Source organism: Anomalospiza imberbis, chromosome 20 (genome assembly GCF_031753505.1).
Source record: "Anomalospiza imberbis isolate Cuckoo-Finch-1a 21T00152 chromosome 20, ASM3175350v1, whole genome shotgun sequence".
Classification (NCBI taxonomy): domain Eukaryota; kingdom Metazoa; phylum Chordata; class Aves; order Passeriformes; family Viduidae; genus Anomalospiza; species Anomalospiza imberbis.
The window spans coordinates 6,862,151-6,877,645 of NC_089700.1; the positions used below are offsets into that span (position 1 = coordinate 6,862,151).

Below are 15,495 nucleotides of genomic sequence, written 5' to 3' on the forward strand. Positions count from 1 at the left end.
TTAGAAGGCCCACTCATGCCAGGCACTCCACTGTGCCATCTGCAATTGCTGCTGGAGACCCCTCTGTCCCACCACCTCTGCTTGGTTATGGGCAGGGACCTCTGACACCCCCCTGCTGTACCCCCCTGTTGCTACTGCCAACTAAGGACAGCGACCCCTCTGTGTCACCCCCAAGCTGTGCCCCCCCTATTTCCACTATTATCTAAAAACAGACTTTCCCTTCATCACCTCTGGGCCAGGGACCCCCTTGTCCCACCCCCAGGCTGGGGACACTGTTAACTGTGCAGGATACCCCGTCTGGGTCACCTCTGTGTCCAGGAGCCAGCAGCACTGAGCACCAGACCCTCCAGGACAGAGTGGGGACACTCACAGGAGACCAACCCCCCTAAAAAACCACCCGCAGCCGGCACAGGGACAATACCAGTGTCCCCACTCGCCCCACGGGGACGGCTGCCAGGGCCCCGCTGTGCTGAATCCCTCCGTAAAAGGAGGCTCAGCCGCCCTGCGTGGCCCTAATCCAGGGAAGGGAGCACATTTCCCTGCATCCCAGAGCCGGCCCCCCCCACCCCGCTGCCGGCCTTGCACCTTGGGAGGCTGTACCCGACCCCGCGGGGTCACAGGGCAGGGAGGAAGGCAGTGCCAGGGAGCAGAGAGCACTGCTTCCCCACGAGCCACCCACGCACCCAGGACATGGAGGCACAGCCCCAAACATTTCCCGGGTAGATAAATCGGTGCCAGCGCCCCACGTGTCACGGCACCGCCCCACGCAGAGCGGCAGGGCTGTGGCAGAGGGCAGGGGAAGGTGATTTCCATCCCCCTTGGGCAGGAGAAAGAGGCCATTAAAAACCAGAGCACTTGTTGAAGTGCTGCTATTTTGGGCCATCGCAGGGGAGGGAAGGTACTGCGTGGTCCCCATGGTGGTGGGGAGCATCCTTGGGGTCGGGAACACCGGGAGGGGGATCCCGCAGGAGCTGCCCCAGCAGGGAAGAAGGGAGGTGAGGTTGGAGCTGTGCTGGGAGCTGGGGAAGCTGGGGAGCCCCTAAGGGAGCCCCCCCCCCCGCCCTCCATGCAACAGCGGCGACCAAAGGGGGTTGGGAGCAGGAGTTGGCAGAGCTCCCGGCGCTGGCTGAGCCATGGGATGCTGCATGCTGGAGCCAGGCTGGGAGGGGGAAACATCCCCGTGCAACAGGCGTGTGCCCACAGCCCCGTGATGAGGGTGCAGGATCCAACCTCTGGAACCATCCTTGTGATAAGATGAGGAATCCAGCCTTTGGAACAAGTCCCACGCAACAGGCTCGTGCCCGCAGCCCCAGGATGCGGTGCAGGGTCCAGACAAGCCCCTGCAGAGCAGGGTACAGAGGGAATCTAGGGCAGGAGGAGGAGCAGGGAGCAGGGGAGGGAAGCTGGCTCAGCCCGGGCACTCTGGCTGCTGCCGGGGCCACAGGGTGGGAGCCTGGGGAACGCGGTCCCTTATTGAGAGCAAACACTGGCAGAGAGGGGGGGATGTGTCCCCCGCCAAGGAGAGGCCCTGGGGTGGCAGGGAGCTGTGCCCAGAGCCCCGTGACGGAACAGGAGCAACCAGCACAGGCTGGACAAGTTGTCCCCACCCACAGCATCAGGAGCTTCCTGAATGCACGCAGCAGGCAGGGTAAACGCCAACACTTTATTCAATAAATAATTACAACATTAACAGGAAAGGTTTCAGGCTACAGGCTACAGCGGCTCAGCAGCTTCCTTGCTGGCTGGCTTTAGGCCCAGGTAGCACAGCAGGCCCTGGAGCTCCTGGCAACCCAGAGCCACCTCAGGGGCAGCAGACAGGACCTGGGGACAGCAGCAGGAATAGTGTTTGAGTTGGTGACCTCCTAGTCACAGCAAGAGTGAGAAATAAACTGTAAATCTCACCTCTTTCATCTTCTCCTGCATCTCCTCGTGGGTCCTCAGCACTTTCTGGGTATCATGGAGCTTCATCTCCAGCCCTCGGACCTGTGGTGGTGGGAGATGCCCGTCAGGACTCTGCTCCAAACTTGGGCAGGGACCAGCCCAGAAGGGAGAGGGGCCCCTGCCCGTGTCAGGAGGGTTGGAAGTAGGTGACCTTTGTGGTCCCTTCAAACCCAAACCATTCTGATTCTATGACTGGAGCCAGGGCAGCCCCTTGAGGCTCCCCATACCTGTTCCAGGTACTTGTCAGTGAGTCGCTTGTTCTCAGCCTCTTTTTCCACGAACAGCAGCCGCAGTTTATCCACCTGCAAAAGGAGCAAGCCCTGCTGAGATCCCTGTGGGGGAAAGCTCTGAAGTGGGGGACAGGGTGTGAGGAGCAAGGTCTGAAGAGGTCTCCTTGTCCATGGTGGGGTGACATGAGGAGCCCTCAGCCCTGCAGCTCCCCGGCCTCACCTCCCACCGCAGCATGACGCGCTCCTGGACATTGGCAGTGTCCACCTGGTGCTCCTTGCCCTTCACCTCCTCCCACAGCACCTTGGCCTCTGTCTCTGCACGCTGGAGCAAGCGCTTCAGCTCGGAGACTTCTGCCTTCAGCCTCTACAGGGGAAAAAGGGATGCTGGGAGAGGTCCTGTGCCCAGCAGCCCCCCGAGGTGCTGCCCACCCATGCCCCCATCACACACCATGACTTCCCCACTCTTGTCAATGAGTTGCAACATCTTCTCTTCCTGCTGTTTCACCACGTCCTGCAGCTCCTTCTCATTCTGACAGGGAGGAAGAAGCAGGGTCAGGCAGTGCCTAGCCCTGGCCACCCTCAGCACCCAGAGCGGGTTTTCTCATGTTGGAAGAGGCCAGACAAGCCAGGAGTACCCACGGGGCATCACCAGATTTCTTCATGTCCTAGATCAGTGCCTGTCCCAGTTTGGCTCTGCCCTGGGGTGAGTGCTGGCCCACTTCTGGCTTACCTCAAGCTTGGTCCTCAGTGCCTTGTTCAGCTTGGCAATGGTGGCAGCTTGGGCATCCACCTTCTCCTGGCTCTCAGCTGTCACTGTCTCCAGGCGGAGCTGCAGGTCAGTGCTGGGAGAGGACAGGGGTGGTGAGTGGGTCAGGACCACAGCCAAGCACAGCACCAGGTACCAAACCCGCTCCTGGGCATGCCCCTGGGCCCATGGTGAGAGAAGACATCTGGTCCAGCCCAGCCAGCTGGAAAAAACCCATCTAGCCATGACATGACATCTTGACACGAGCCCACTCTGAACTCACATCTCCATCTGCAGTGCCCTGAACTCGCTCTGCTCCAGTTCCTGGATGCGGGAGCTCAGCATGGCAAGGTTGGAGACCACAGCTCTCAGCTCCTTCACACTCTCCAGCAGAGTGTCCTCAGGATCTGCAGGCAGGAAAGAGCCTCATGAGCAGCACAGAGGGAACATCAGCCTCAGGACACACAAAGGAAGCCTCATCCCTCTGCACAAACAGCCCTGCAGCTTCAGAGCAAGGTCCCAGCCCCAGTACCTATTGGCTTTGGCACAGATGCAAGTTTGTCCTTGGCAACTGTACTCCCACTTCTGGTGGTTTCATTGGCATCTGTGAGAAGAGAGGACAGTAGCTGTGCCCAGCCCTGCACATCCCCCAACACAAGAGGGAGCAATCCCCATCCTGGGACTCCCCAAAACCCAGAGAGGGGGTGCCAGCTCACCTTTCCCTGCCACAGCTTTCAGGACGCTGCCCACGAAGGAGTTGCCGGCACGGTGCGGGGTGCGGCACGCCGGGGTGTGGAAGGCTGGGGTCCAGGCACGGCGTGGGGTCTGCCAGCCTGGGGTCCGGGGGCCTGGGGCCCAAACTTTGCTTCTTGATGGAGCATCATCATCATCCTTCAGAGGGGACAGAGAGTACAGCACCAGAGTGCAGCTTGTGACTTGTCCCAGCAAGCACAGGATCTCAAAGCCATGCCATGGAGAGCCACAAATGTGTGACCCGCCCTGGGCCATCCTATCGTCCTTGCCCCCAGCACAGGGCTCCTACCTGCTCTTCCAGAGCAGCCTTGAGGCAGTCAGCAAGCTCCTGCAACCGCATCTTGCTCTCCATAATGTCCGTGGAGCACCAAGAAACTTTGTTCCTCTTTGTCTGCAAGCTGAGGAGCTCAGCCTTGGTGCTGTCCAGCTCCTTGCTGAGGGCAGCCTGCTCTTCCCTGTGGGATGGCATCAGCCTCAGCAGGAGCAGCATTTCCCTTCCTCGATGTGGGATGGGGACATGCCTGTCTCTCACCATGAACCAGCAATGGTGCAAATCCCACAGATGTAGGCAGCTTCCCTCAAGATGGAATCTGCTGGCCTTCCCCACAGCCTCTCCCCCCCACCTGGGCTACCACACTTGGCTGGAGCAGCAGTGGCCGTGGTCAAAATGTCCCCTCTGACACCCAAGGAAGGGCTTGATTTCCCAAAAATAGAGGGGCTTAAGTGGAGCTGGTGAGTGGGGCAGTACCGCAGGCGTTGGTGGGACTCCATCAGCTCCTCATGCTGCAGAACACGCTCCTGCAGCGTGGCCAGCGTGGAGTTCAGTCTGGCCTCCACCTCCAGCAGCTGCGTGCGGCACACTTGGTTCTCCTGATCCAGGAACTGTAAGAGGGTGGGGGGCACAGTCATGAGCAGCCAAGGAGAGACCCGAGGGGGCTCATTGGGACGCCCAGCACAGACCCTCCCATGCCTCAGGGTGCTGTTTCTAATCAGGGGCAGCTTTATCCCAGCAGCCCAAACCCTACAAACCAGTTTACTGGAGACATAGGACAGGCTGGGGGACAGCTGTATTTCCCTGCAGGGGAAATTTATCTCCAAGAAAATGATCTCCAAGAGCTGCCCAGCCCCCTCCTTGGGAATCCCTGCAGGGCAGGATGAAAAGCTGCGCTACGTGCGGGATGTCAACCGCCCTCACAAGCTCATCCCCCTCCTTAGGAGGGCTAATCCTGCTCCTGGCCATCTGCCAGCCTTCCCAGAGAGGCCATGACGGGGGCCAGCAGCACGTGATGTGCGGGCAAGGTCAGGCAACTCCTACCTCACCGCACTCGGTGGCCTCCCGCAGCTCCTGGCACAGCTCCTTGCACTGCTGCTTCAGGGAGTTCCTCTCCTGCGCCAGCCTGAGGGGATGGGATGGGATCAGGGGGTGCTGTGTTTTGGGGGCCAGAGGTGGGATGGGGCTCAGGACATCAGGGCTCAAACCCACTGGGCCATCTCCTCCCACTGCTTCTCGTTCTCCTGCTGCAGCGCATCCCGCTCCTGCTCCATGCTAGTCAGATTTATCCCCATGGAGCTCAGGTCTGTGAGGGACAGAGTTGTTAGCAAGGGGGGACAGAGGCAGTGGGGATGGGGCAGCTCCAGCCCCCACGCCTCCCACCCCCTACCTTTGCCCAGGAGTGAGTTGGCCACTGTCAGCTGCTCCAGCTGTGCCTGTGTGTCCTGCAGGGTCACCAAGGTCTGCTCCAGCTGGCAGGATGCCTGTGGAGACACAGTACTTGCTCTGGGGTGCTCTTCCCCATGGGGTATTCTCACACCAAGGGTGCCCCAAATCACCCTGCATCTCAGACACCTCATAGCACTGAGAGGATGCGCCCCTGTACCTCCTCCTTGGCTTGAAGAGCTTCTTCTGCTCGTTTCTTTGTGGCAGCCAGCTCCTCCAGGCAGCTCTGCAGCTTGCCATGCACACGCTCCAACAGGGCATGGGACTGGGATACCAGGGCCCTCGTCTGCTCCCGCTGGGAAGGGAGACAGCACCAGGCAGAGCTCAGCATGGCACTGCCCTGCTGTATGACCAGGGACACGGCACGGCACCCAGGGCACAGAACACTGGCAGGGCAGCAAGGGGTTGAGCCCCCACAGGACACCCCTCACCTCCTCATCCAGGGCCCTCCTTTCCTTCTGCAGATTTTCAAAGGTGACATCTAAGAATTCCCGGAAAGACTGCGCCTCAGCAGACAGGGATGCCTGTAGGGTAGGAGGAATGAGTCAGCAATTTTGTGGTAGAAAAGCCACATTTAATGGCCATGAAGGGAGGCAAGTACCAGCCCTGAAGCCAAATCTGCAGCAGTTTCCCAGCAGCAGTGCCAGAAAACCTCTGGTGCACCCAAGCCCACCGCAGAGCATAACCCAAGCTCAGGATGTGGCAATGCCCTTCCAGCTCCTGATCCAGTATGTTGTAGCTGGGGATAGCACCACACTCAGTACCTGCAGGTTGATGGCATGGGCCAGCAGCGTGCTCAGCTCTTGCTGGGAGGCCAGGCTCTGGTCACGGGCACCGATCTGGGCACTGGCATGGGCACAGAAAGCCTCCAGGAAGAGATATCCCTGCAGAGGAGAGGATGCTGATCCAGCCACGTTGGGGAGCACAAGGGGAACTCCCAGGAGCCATCCCTGCACCAGCCTAGGACTCCTGCTCCCAGCAGAGCACAGCCCACACCAAAAATACATCCAGAGAGCTCCATCACACAGCACTCCTTGCCTTCCACACTGGGATTTTCTTCCCTGGGATGCCAGGGAGAGTCTAATTCCCAGAAATGGGTAGAGATGCAGAATGCCCCACCAAAGGCATGAGGACACTGAGACTGCCTCGATCCTACAACAACTGCCCCCTTACCTGATCCTGGGCTCGTAGGGCTTCATCCACTCGCTGCCTGATGGCATCCCGCTCTTCCAGGCAGCTTTGCACCTTGCTGGGAGCAGTCTCAAGCACAGCCTGGCACTGGGACACCAGGGTCCTCTCCTGCTCCCGCTGTGGAAGGTGACAGCACTGTGAGGCACCAGGTACATCTGCTGTGTGTGCCAACAGATCTCCCAGAACCCATGGGAAAGGGGAAGCAGAGTGATGTGCAGGAGCTCACCTCCTGCACGAGAGCTCCCTGCTCATCCTGCAAGCTCCGAAAAGCAGCATCCGCAAGGCCCTGGAACAGGAGGCTCTGGCTGCTCCAGGTGCTCTGGGGAAGGGACAAGGACACTGGTCTTATGGCAGCTGGCACAGGCAGCACCGGGCACATGCGCATCTGGCACACTGAGATCTGACACACTCATGGCCAGTGACAGCCACCAGGCATCCAGCTCCAGCTGCAGATCCCACTCATCTCCCCACTGCCACTGCACAGCCTCTGCTTTCCTCCACAGCTCGAGGGGGAGCTGCCACTAGATCTCCTCCTCCCAAGGGCATCCACCAGAGCAGAGGGCACTTCACACCAGCCCTGCTCCACCCTGGGGCCAGCAAGAGCTGGCCAGCCATGACACCTCCCCTCCTCCTGCCACGTGCACCAGGGATATTTCCCCCCACGAGGGTTCAAATCCAGCAGACTCAGCAGGTTGATCCGGGCATGATAATGCAGCACTGGGCGCGTGATGCCGTGATGCAGCAACCACACTTTACTTCCACTCCACCAACCCAGATGGGGTCACTGTCTTGCCAGCGGCACAAGGACACTGTCACAACACCGAGGCTGCAGGGGACAGGGTGGCATCACCTCAGAGAGGACTCTTACCCCTTCAGGGTGGGTGGTGTCAGTCTGTGTGAGCACATCCCTCTGCTTGGCCGGCCCCATGCCAGGCTGCAGCCGCTGGCTCTTCTGCCAGTCACGCAGCTGCAGCGAGAGGGCTTCCATGATGATGAGGGTGCTCTCCAGCCTCCCCTCCAGCTCTGCCCGCGGCAGGGTCTTCAGCTGCTCCCGGGGACAGCTGGGGACAAAGAGAGGGGCTATGGGCAAGGACAGCTCACAGGTGCCACAGCCCCATCCAGGGGGGTATGTCCTCATACTTACTGCCAGAGCAGGGAGTCTGTTTCCGCAGCGCTGTCCTTGGCACAGGGGAGGCTTCCGCCGGATGTGTTCATGCTCCTCTCCCGCATGTCCTGAGGTGTCATGAAGGTGCTGGTTGCCATGGAGAGCACTGGGGTCATGCTGGTGCCCGTGGCCATAGTGGGCACTGGGGTTATGCTGGTTCCAATGGCTGTGGTGGGCACAGGGGTCGTGCTGGTGCCAGCAACCGCAGTGGGCACGGGGGTCATGCTGGTGCCAGTGACCATGGTGGGCACTGGGGTTGTGCCAATGCCAACAACCACAGTGGACACAGGGGTCATGTTGGTGCCGGCAACCGCAGTGGGCACGGGGGTCATGCTGGTGCCAGTGACCATGGTGGGCACTGGGGTTGTGCCGATGCCAACGACCACAGTGGACACAGGGGTCATGTTGGTGCTGGCAACTGCAGTGGGCACTGGGGTTGTGCTGGTGCCAGTGACCTCAGTGGGCACGGGGGTTGTGCTGGTGCCAGTGACCGCAATGGACACAGGGGTTATGCTGGTGCCAGTGACCTCAGTGGGCACTGGGGTTGTGCTGGTGCCAGCAACTGCAGTGGGCACTGGGGTCGTGCTGGTGCCAGTGACCACAGCTGGCACAGGGGTCGTGCTGGTGCCAGTGACCACAGTTGGCACAGGGGTCATGCTGGTGCCAGTGACCACAGCTGGCACAGGGGTCGTGCTGGTGCCAGTGACCACAGCTGGCACAGGGGTCGTGCTGGTGCCAGTGACCACAGCTGGCACAGGGGTCGTGCTGGTGCCAGTGACCACAGCTGGCACAGGGGTCGTGCTGGTGCCAGTGACCACAGCTGGCACAGGGGTCATGCTGGTGCCAGTGACCACAGCTGGCACAGGGGTCATGCTGGTGCCAGTGACCACAGCTGGCACAGGGGTCGTGCTGGTGCTGGCGACTGCAGTGGGCACAGGCATAACACTGCTGCTGGCATCCTGCTGTGGCTTGCAGAGGGGCAGGCTGTGCCGCAGGGATTCCACCAGGAATGAAGTGTTGAGGGTCTTCTCCAGCCACACCAGTGGTAACGTCCAGGACACAGCACCCAGGGTCGATTCAAGCAAGGTGACAGGGGAGACAGTGGCTTCTGACCCAGCAGGCTCCAACCCACTTGCCTCGATTTGGGGGAGGCTAGGTGGGCTCTGTTCTGGAGGGACAGGGGCAGGGAACTCGGCTCCCTCAGGGGTGCCTTGGCAATGCAGATGATCAGCACTCCCATTTGCAGATGGGGGCTCAGAGGCCACAGAGCTGCAGGAAAAGTCTGGAGGTGCTGCTCGCCACCTGTGGAAAGGAGTCTTCTGCGGAGTGGAGCTGGTGCCAGGGGGCCCTGGGGTGCAGGAGGCTGTGATGGCATTGCCAGGGGACCCAGAGCTGCAGGGGGGTAGAGCAGAGGTGCCTGGAGAGTTTGGGTTGCAAGACACTGAGCTAATAATGTTGGGGAGCCCTGGGGTGGTGCTGCCAGGGGACTCCAGAGTGCAGGGCCCCAGGACAAGGCTGCACATGGGGCTGCCAGGGGACTCCAAGATGCTGGCCACAGGGATGGAGCTGCACGGGGAGACTGGCACAGTGTTGCCAGGGCACTCTGGGCTGCTGGATCCTAGGATAGAGCTGCACAGGGGAACTGGAATGATGCTGCTGGAGAACTCTGGGGTGCTGGGCACAGGGATGGAGCTGCACAGGGAAACTGGAATGATGCTGCTGGAGAGCTCTGGGGTGCTGGGCACAGGGATGGAGCTGCACAGGGAAACTGGCACAGTGTTGTTGGAGGGCTCTGGGCTGCCAGGCACCGGGATGGAACTGCACAGGGGAACTGGAATGGTGCTGCTGGAAGGTTCTGGGGTGCTGGACGCCGGGATGGAGCTGCACAGGGAGACTGGAATGATACTGCTGGAAGGCTCTGGGGTGCTGGGCCCCAGGACTGGACTGCACAGAGGGGCTGGCATGGTGCTGCTAGGGGGCTCTGAGATGCTGTGCACCAGGATGGAACTGCACTCTGAGGCTGGCACAGTGCTGTTGGGGGGCTCCTGAGTGCTGGGCCCCAGGACTGGACTGCACAGAGGAGCTGACATGGTGTTGTCGGGGAGCTCTGGTGTGCTGGACACTGCGACAGGACTGCCAGGGGCCTCTGGGCTGGTGCTGCTGGAGGTCTCCAAGGCACCAGGAATAAGGGCGGCATTGCTGGGAGCCTCAGAGGCACCAGGCTTAAGGATGGGAGTCCTGAGGTCACAGGTGGAGGTCCTGGGGGACTCCAGAGTGGTGCTGCTGGAGGGCTCCACGATGCCAGGCACTAGGGTCGTGCTGCTGGGGGGGCCCAAGGTAGCACTTCGTGGGGGTCCCGGGGTGCAAGGCGCCGTGGTGACACTGCTGCAGGGGCCCCGGGCACAGGACACGGGGGTGGCACAGTCATGGTCCTACAGGACATTTTAGGGGGAAATGGGGGTCAGGGCAGCCCTGCCCTTTCCCCCTGCACCCCGCAGCCGTTTGCCCCAGTCTCCTCATTTCCCCAATGCAGGAAATACGCCCGTTCTCCCATTGCGCCAGCACCATCTACGCCCCCAGTATTCCCAGCTCCGGTACACCGCAGCCCTCCCCGTTACCCGCCCCGTTCCGTTCGTTATCCCCGCACACTGACCTTGAGCCGCAACCGGCGGAGCAAGGGGGTTAGTCCGGTCCGGTCGTCGCCCGACTGCAGCTGCAGCTGCTGCAGTGGGGTGCGCCGGGGCCGCTTCTGCGCCTGGGGGAACCGGGGGGGGGGGGTGGGGGGGGGTCACCGGCGGCAGCACCGGCAGCTCCCCCCCCCCACCACACACACACACAGATACCGGGAGCGCTGCGGACCGCGCCGCACCCGCCACCCCCTCGGGGACCCTCCCCGGGGCTCTCCCCGCCGCCCCACCGGAACATCCAAACCGAACCCCAGCTCCGGCCTGCACTCACGGCGGGGATCTTGGCGCGCTGCATGGCCCGGCAATGCTCCCGGCCCCGCTCCCGGTCTCGACTACAGCCGCGGTAGCTCTCAGACTCGGCCCCGCTCCCGGTCTGGGCTCCGGGCCCGCCGAGCTGGGGTTGGTCTCGGCCCTGGTTCCCGGTCCGGGCCCGCCGGGTCGGGGCTGGGTTCGGTCTCGGTCTCGGCCCTGGTTCCCGGTTCGGTCCCGCCGCCGCCCTCGCGCCGCCGTTTTGAAAACCACGCGCGGCTCTGATTGGCTGCGCTGCGCGCGCGTCACTCCGCGGGGCGACCGTTGGGGCGGGGCCACGGTCGGTGATGGGCGGGTGGATGGGCGTGTCTCCAGCCGTTGGCCACGCCCCTGTCGCGCCGCGCAGCTCCGGGGGAACGGACAGACGGATGGACGGAAGGATGGGCAGGCGGACTCAGCTCCTCCCGCATCGCCTGCCCCCGGAAACCACCCCACACGGCCCGCCACACCTGCCCCAACCCCGTCCCGAGGGACGGGGTCCAGCCCCGCAGCCCCGCAGCCCCGCAGCCCCGCAGCCCCGCAGCCCCGCAGCCCCGCAGCCCCGCAGCCCCGCTCCGGTGGTCCCGCTTTCCCCACCACGAGTCAGGGCAGCACTCACAGCAGTGCCCGCGGCTCTCGGGTTTATTGCTCCCGCGGGGAGAGGTACAGAGTTGAGGTACCCGGGGATGAGATCGGGGGGCACCCGGGTAACCCCTTGGGGGACCCGGCCCAGCAGGGTCCGACCCGCTGCCGGGGTAGGGGGATGTCCCTGAGCGATGCCGAGGGTCCCAGCCGTGGTGGCTCAGCCAGGCCAGGGCCGGTCCGGGGAGGCGGCGAGGTCGTAGTCAAAGTCGGCGAAAGTGGCAGGGTCGGGTGGGGGCTGCTCGGGGGGTCGCGGGGCCACTGCCACCACCACCGGGTCCTTCTGCAGCAGGTCAGCGTCGAAGGCCACCCCGCGGAAGAAGGGGTGGCCCTGAAAGTGGTGGAGGTAGCGCAGGCGGTACAGGGGGTTGTGGCACAGCAGCTGCGGGCAGAGAGAGGACAGTGAGAAGAGAAACCTCAGCATCCAGCCCAGCGCCCAGTGGGGACCCCAAAATCTAGGCAGGAGGGTTAGGTTTACCTCGGCGAGCAGCCGAGCCAGCTCGGGGCTGAACTCAGGTGGGCTCTGGTAGCTGCTCTGTTTGACGCGTTCCAGCATGGCCACATGGTCCCCCGCTGGAGCCACAGGGAACTGAGGGAGCATAGAGTGAATTCAAGGTCTCCCTGAGGTGTCCCTGTCCCCCCACCCTGTGGTCCTTACCTCCCCACTGGCCAGAGCAAAGAGCAGGACTCCCAAGGACCACCAGTCAGCCGCATGGCTGTAGGGCCCCCCACTCAGCACCTCTGGGGCTGTGGGGAGAGTGGGTGAGCACCTGGGGGTCTGTGCCCCCCAGCACAGCCCCCCCAGCACAGCCCCCCTTACCCATGTACTGCAGGGTGCCACAGATTGTGTGGGCTCGCTCACCCCACTGCAGGTACCGGGAGAGGCCGAAATCAGTGAGCTTGAGGTGCCCTGTGGGGCCAGATACCACATGGGAACCCGTAGAGAGGGTGTCCCCATTAACAGGGTGTCCCCACGGATGGGGTGTCCCCAAGGCAGTGCCACCAGGCTCTTACCTCTCTCATCCAGGAGGATGTTCTCCATCTGAAATGAGACAGGCACTGAGGTGGCCTCTCCATGCTGGGGGTTCAGAGACCCCCCCCCACCCCATCCTCCAGCCCCCAGCCCCACTGCCACCCACCTTGACATCTCTGTGCATGATGCCCAGGTCGTGGAGGTACACTGGGGACAAGACAGAGCCATCAGTGCCATGTGTCCCCTCCCAGCTCAGTGCCCACTGCCACCCTGGGGGTGGCTGACCATGCCTGCAGGTCTCCACTGGTGGGGACACCGGTGGCTGTCCCCAGCATGGTCACTTACCCAGCACCAGCACCAGCTCGGCGGCGAACAGGCGGACGGTGGCCTCGGCCAAGCAGCCGGCCGCGCGCCACAGCGCGTGCAGGTCCCCGGTGCTGCAGTAGGTGCACACTGCAGGGACAGGTGACAATGCCTTACTGACAGGCTGGGCTGGCACGAGGGACACTGCGGTGGCATGGGCACAGGGGTGCAGAGGGGTCACTGCGGCCATGCACCGAGGCAGTGGAAGCGCTGGGGTTATAAAGGCAGCAAGGTGGCACAGCCAGCAGGGCAATATGGGCACCAGGTCACATACTGAGGTGACATAGGCATGAGTGAGGTGGCATGGGAATATACAAGTAGCAGGGTGACATCAGCACCAGAGCCCTGTGGGCTCTGGGAACACACAAGCACCTGGGACCACATGAGGTACCAAAGTGACGTGGTCCTCGGGGCGGGGGGGTCACACAGGCACCGGGAACACACAGACTGCGGGGGCCGAGGTGACACAGCCATCAGGGCCGGGCAGGCACCAGCGCTGGGGTGCTCTGTTCACCCCCACGCTGGTCCCTGCCCCGCTGTGGCTTGTCCCCACGCCCGCGGTGGGTGCGGGGTGGGAGATGGGAGCCGGGAGCCGGCAGCCAAAGCGCCCGGATCCCCCCGGGGCAGCGGGGGGAGCGCGCGCGTGTGCGGGGACACGTGTGCGGGCGGCGGGGACACGTGCGCGGGCAGGGGGGGCCGGGGCGAGCCCGCGGGCAGATGGTCACTCACTGATGAAGAGGTGGCGCTGGCCCTGCCAGCTGTCCCCCAGCCCGTGGACAAACGGGTGCCTGACCTGTCTCTGGGGACACAAAAGCACGGAGAGTGAGCGGCCCCCGCGGCTGGGGACCCCGCTTCTGCACCTTCCATCCGCTGCTCCCGCGGCCTCCTGGTGTCCCCGCGGCCACTCTAAACCCCTTCACGGGCTGGGGTCCCTCCTGGGCCCCCCCTCACCTGGATGCTGACTTCTTCTTTGCACTGTTTGAGGGTGTCACGGCGCAGCACCTCCACTTTGGGCACAACCTGGGGGGGGCGAGGCACTGTCAAGGGGGGGGGACAAGGGCAGGTGGGGGCACCCATGGGCCCCAGGGGCCAGCACCCACCTTCACGGCGCAGACCTTCTCCCTCCCACAGTCCAGCACTTTGAGGATGGTCCCGAAGGAGCCTTTGGCCACGAAGCCCAGGATCTGAGGGGAGGAGCAGGGGCTGAGCACTCCGTGGAGATGGATTTGGGGTGCTCAGGCTGGGTCCTGCATGGGGTAAGGTGAGGGGCACAGAGCACCCAGTGCAGACGCTGGAGGACCCAACAGAGACCCCAGCAGGATTGATGGGGACCCAGTATGGGGCACAAGGGACACGGGAGACTGGGACACAGGGATCCCAAGGCAGCAGCGGTGGATTTTGACAGAATGCACAGGACCCCCGGGGGTACACGCGGGACCTCGGTGGGATTGCCACGCTCCGGTGGGGTGCAGAGGAACCCCGGTAGAACACACCGAGACCCGACACGGGCACCCGGCGGCGGCGGCGATAGAAGGGGACCGGGCGGAACGGCCGGGGACGCCGGTAGGATGCGCAGGGACCCGGCAGAGCGTGCGAGGGGAGCTCGGTACGGCAGTCGGCGATGCCGGGATGGCGGCACGGGATGCACGGACGGTGCGGGAGAATGCTCAGGGCGCTGGGGGACCCCGGTAGAGACGTGCAGGGACCCCGATAGGACAAGCAGGGTGCGAGAGGACCCGTTAGGGCGCCCGGGACTGCCGGGGCGGGATGCACGGGCGGGACGCGCCCGGGGGAAGACGATCGGGGATTCCGTTCGGATGTAGCGGGACCCCGTTCGGAGGGTGGGGGCCCCGGGACGGCACCTTGAGCTGCTGCTGGCGGGCGGAGGGGCGGACGGGGAACTCCGGCAGGAACAACGAGACGAGCTGCGGCAGCGGCCACCCGGGCAGCGGCGGCTCCTCGGCGGGGCCCCGCGGGGCCAAGGCGAGCCCCGGTACCGGCACCGGTACCGATACCGGCACCGACCCTGCTCGGCTCAACAGCGCCCGCACCCACGACCCCACGGCGCGGCCCTGCGGAACCGGGGACAGCGTCAGCGAGGGGATCCCGGGGCGGGAGATGCCCAGGGGGATCCCCGGGGCTGATGCCGCCGCACGCACCTGGGGGGGCCGCACCGGAGCCGGGGTCGAGCCGGGGCCGCTGCTCGTCGCTCCCATCGCGGCGCCACCCGGCCGCGCCCCGGGCCCGGTCCCCGGTAATCGCCGCCTTACATAACCCCGCCGCCCCGCCCCGCCCCGCCCGCCGCGACCACCCTCCGCCCCGGGGCTCGGCGGCGGAGCTGCCCCTTGCACGGCGACACCCACCCCGTGACAGATCCCCCCCATTCGGGACCCCCACTGCACACTTGGGGGTTGTTCACCCACCCGTGACTGATCCCACCCCCACCCCAGGACCCCCGGGGCTGATCCCAGCCCCTCTGCGGGACCCCCTCATTACACACTCTGGGGCTCCCCCTTCAACCTTTCCTTCCCTCTTTGCACCCCACATGCTGCAGCCCTGAGGGGGTGCCTGCAGTCCCTGCTGAGCCCCGGCTCGGCCCTGGGCTCATGGAGAGCACTGCAGAGGGGTAAGTGGACAGGCTGAGCCCAGGGGTGCCCTGAGCCCCAGATCAGGTGCCCTGAGCAACTGCTGGGGAACGGCAAGGGGTGAAGCCCCCAAGGATGGGGGGCTGCCAGGCTGAGATGGGGAGTGGTGCTGAGCCCAGCACTGCAAGTGAGGCAAGAAACAAGCCACTGGCCTG

At 63.8% G+C, this 15,495-nt stretch overlaps 3 protein-coding genes across 3 annotated transcripts in view; all 3 read right to left on the minus strand.

Moving 5' to 3' along the window:
* ALDOC (aldolase, fructose-bisphosphate C) overlaps positions 1–15,495 on the minus strand; it is a 36,861-nt gene that overhangs the window by 4,065 nt on the left and 17,301 nt on the right. The gene's annotated exons all lie outside the window — the stretch shown is intronic.
* Positions 1,660–10,789, minus strand: SPAG5 (sperm associated antigen 5). The gene is made up of 23 exons (XM_068210435.1): positions 10,701–10,789; positions 10,396–10,497; positions 7,722–10,174; positions 7,446–7,638; positions 6,804–6,896; positions 6,560–6,694; positions 6,151–6,270; positions 5,818–5,910; positions 5,547–5,681; positions 5,331–5,424; positions 5,153–5,246; positions 4,985–5,066; positions 4,418–4,551; positions 3,959–4,124; positions 3,633–3,807; positions 3,449–3,520; positions 3,200–3,323; positions 2,902–3,013; positions 2,620–2,700; positions 2,392–2,535; positions 2,169–2,243; positions 1,903–1,983; positions 1,660–1,821 (listed from the first exon to the last, which is right to left on the minus strand). Exons 1-23 carry the CDS (start codon positions 10,722–10,724, stop codon positions 1,714–1,716), a joined length of 4,890 nt encoding a protein of 1,629 aa, XP_068066536.1. The 5' UTR covers positions 10,725–10,789; the 3' UTR covers positions 1,660–1,713.
* Positions 11,342–15,049, minus strand: RSKR (ribosomal protein S6 kinase related). Its single transcript, XM_068210041.1, has 11 exons — positions 14,558–15,049; positions 13,796–13,879; positions 13,647–13,715; positions 13,425–13,494; positions 12,678–12,785; positions 12,499–12,539; positions 12,374–12,401; positions 12,180–12,269; positions 12,018–12,106; positions 11,838–11,948; positions 11,342–11,741 (listed from the first exon to the last, which is right to left on the minus strand). The coding sequence occupies exons 1-11, from the start codon at positions 14,909–14,911 to the stop codon at positions 11,520–11,522; spliced, it is 1,266 nt and encodes a 421-aa protein (XP_068066142.1). The 5' UTR covers positions 14,912–15,049; the 3' UTR covers positions 11,342–11,519.

What these genes read in the sequence shown, in the direction of transcription:
- SPAG5 (XM_068210435.1), bottom strand. Translation starts at nt 10,724, where the DNA reads ATGCAGCGCGCCAAGATCCCCGCC. An exon ending in CTCTTCAAGCCAAGGAGGAG is followed by an intron (nt 5,425 to 5,546) that starts GTACAGGGGCGC and finishes GTGTCTCCACAG; the next exon opens with GCATCCTGCCAGCTGGAGCA. An exon ending in AGGGCACTGCAGATGGAGAT is followed by an intron (nt 3,014 to 3,199) that starts GTGAGTTCAGAG and finishes GTCCTCTCCCAG; the next exon opens with CACTGACCTGCAGCTCCGCC.
- RSKR (XM_068210041.1), bottom strand. Translation starts at nt 14,911, where the DNA reads ATGGGAGCGACGAGCAGCGGCCCCGGCTCGACCCCGGCTCCGGTGCGG. An exon ending in CCAGCGCCACCTCTTCATCA is followed by an intron (nt 12,786 to 13,424) that starts GTGAGTGACCAT and finishes CTGTCCCTGCAG; the next exon opens with TGTGCACCTACTGCAGCACC. An exon ending in TCATGCACAGAGATGTCAAG is followed by an intron (nt 12,402 to 12,498) that starts GTGGGTGGCAGT and finishes GTCTCATTTCAG; the next exon opens with ATGGAGAACATCCTCCTGGA.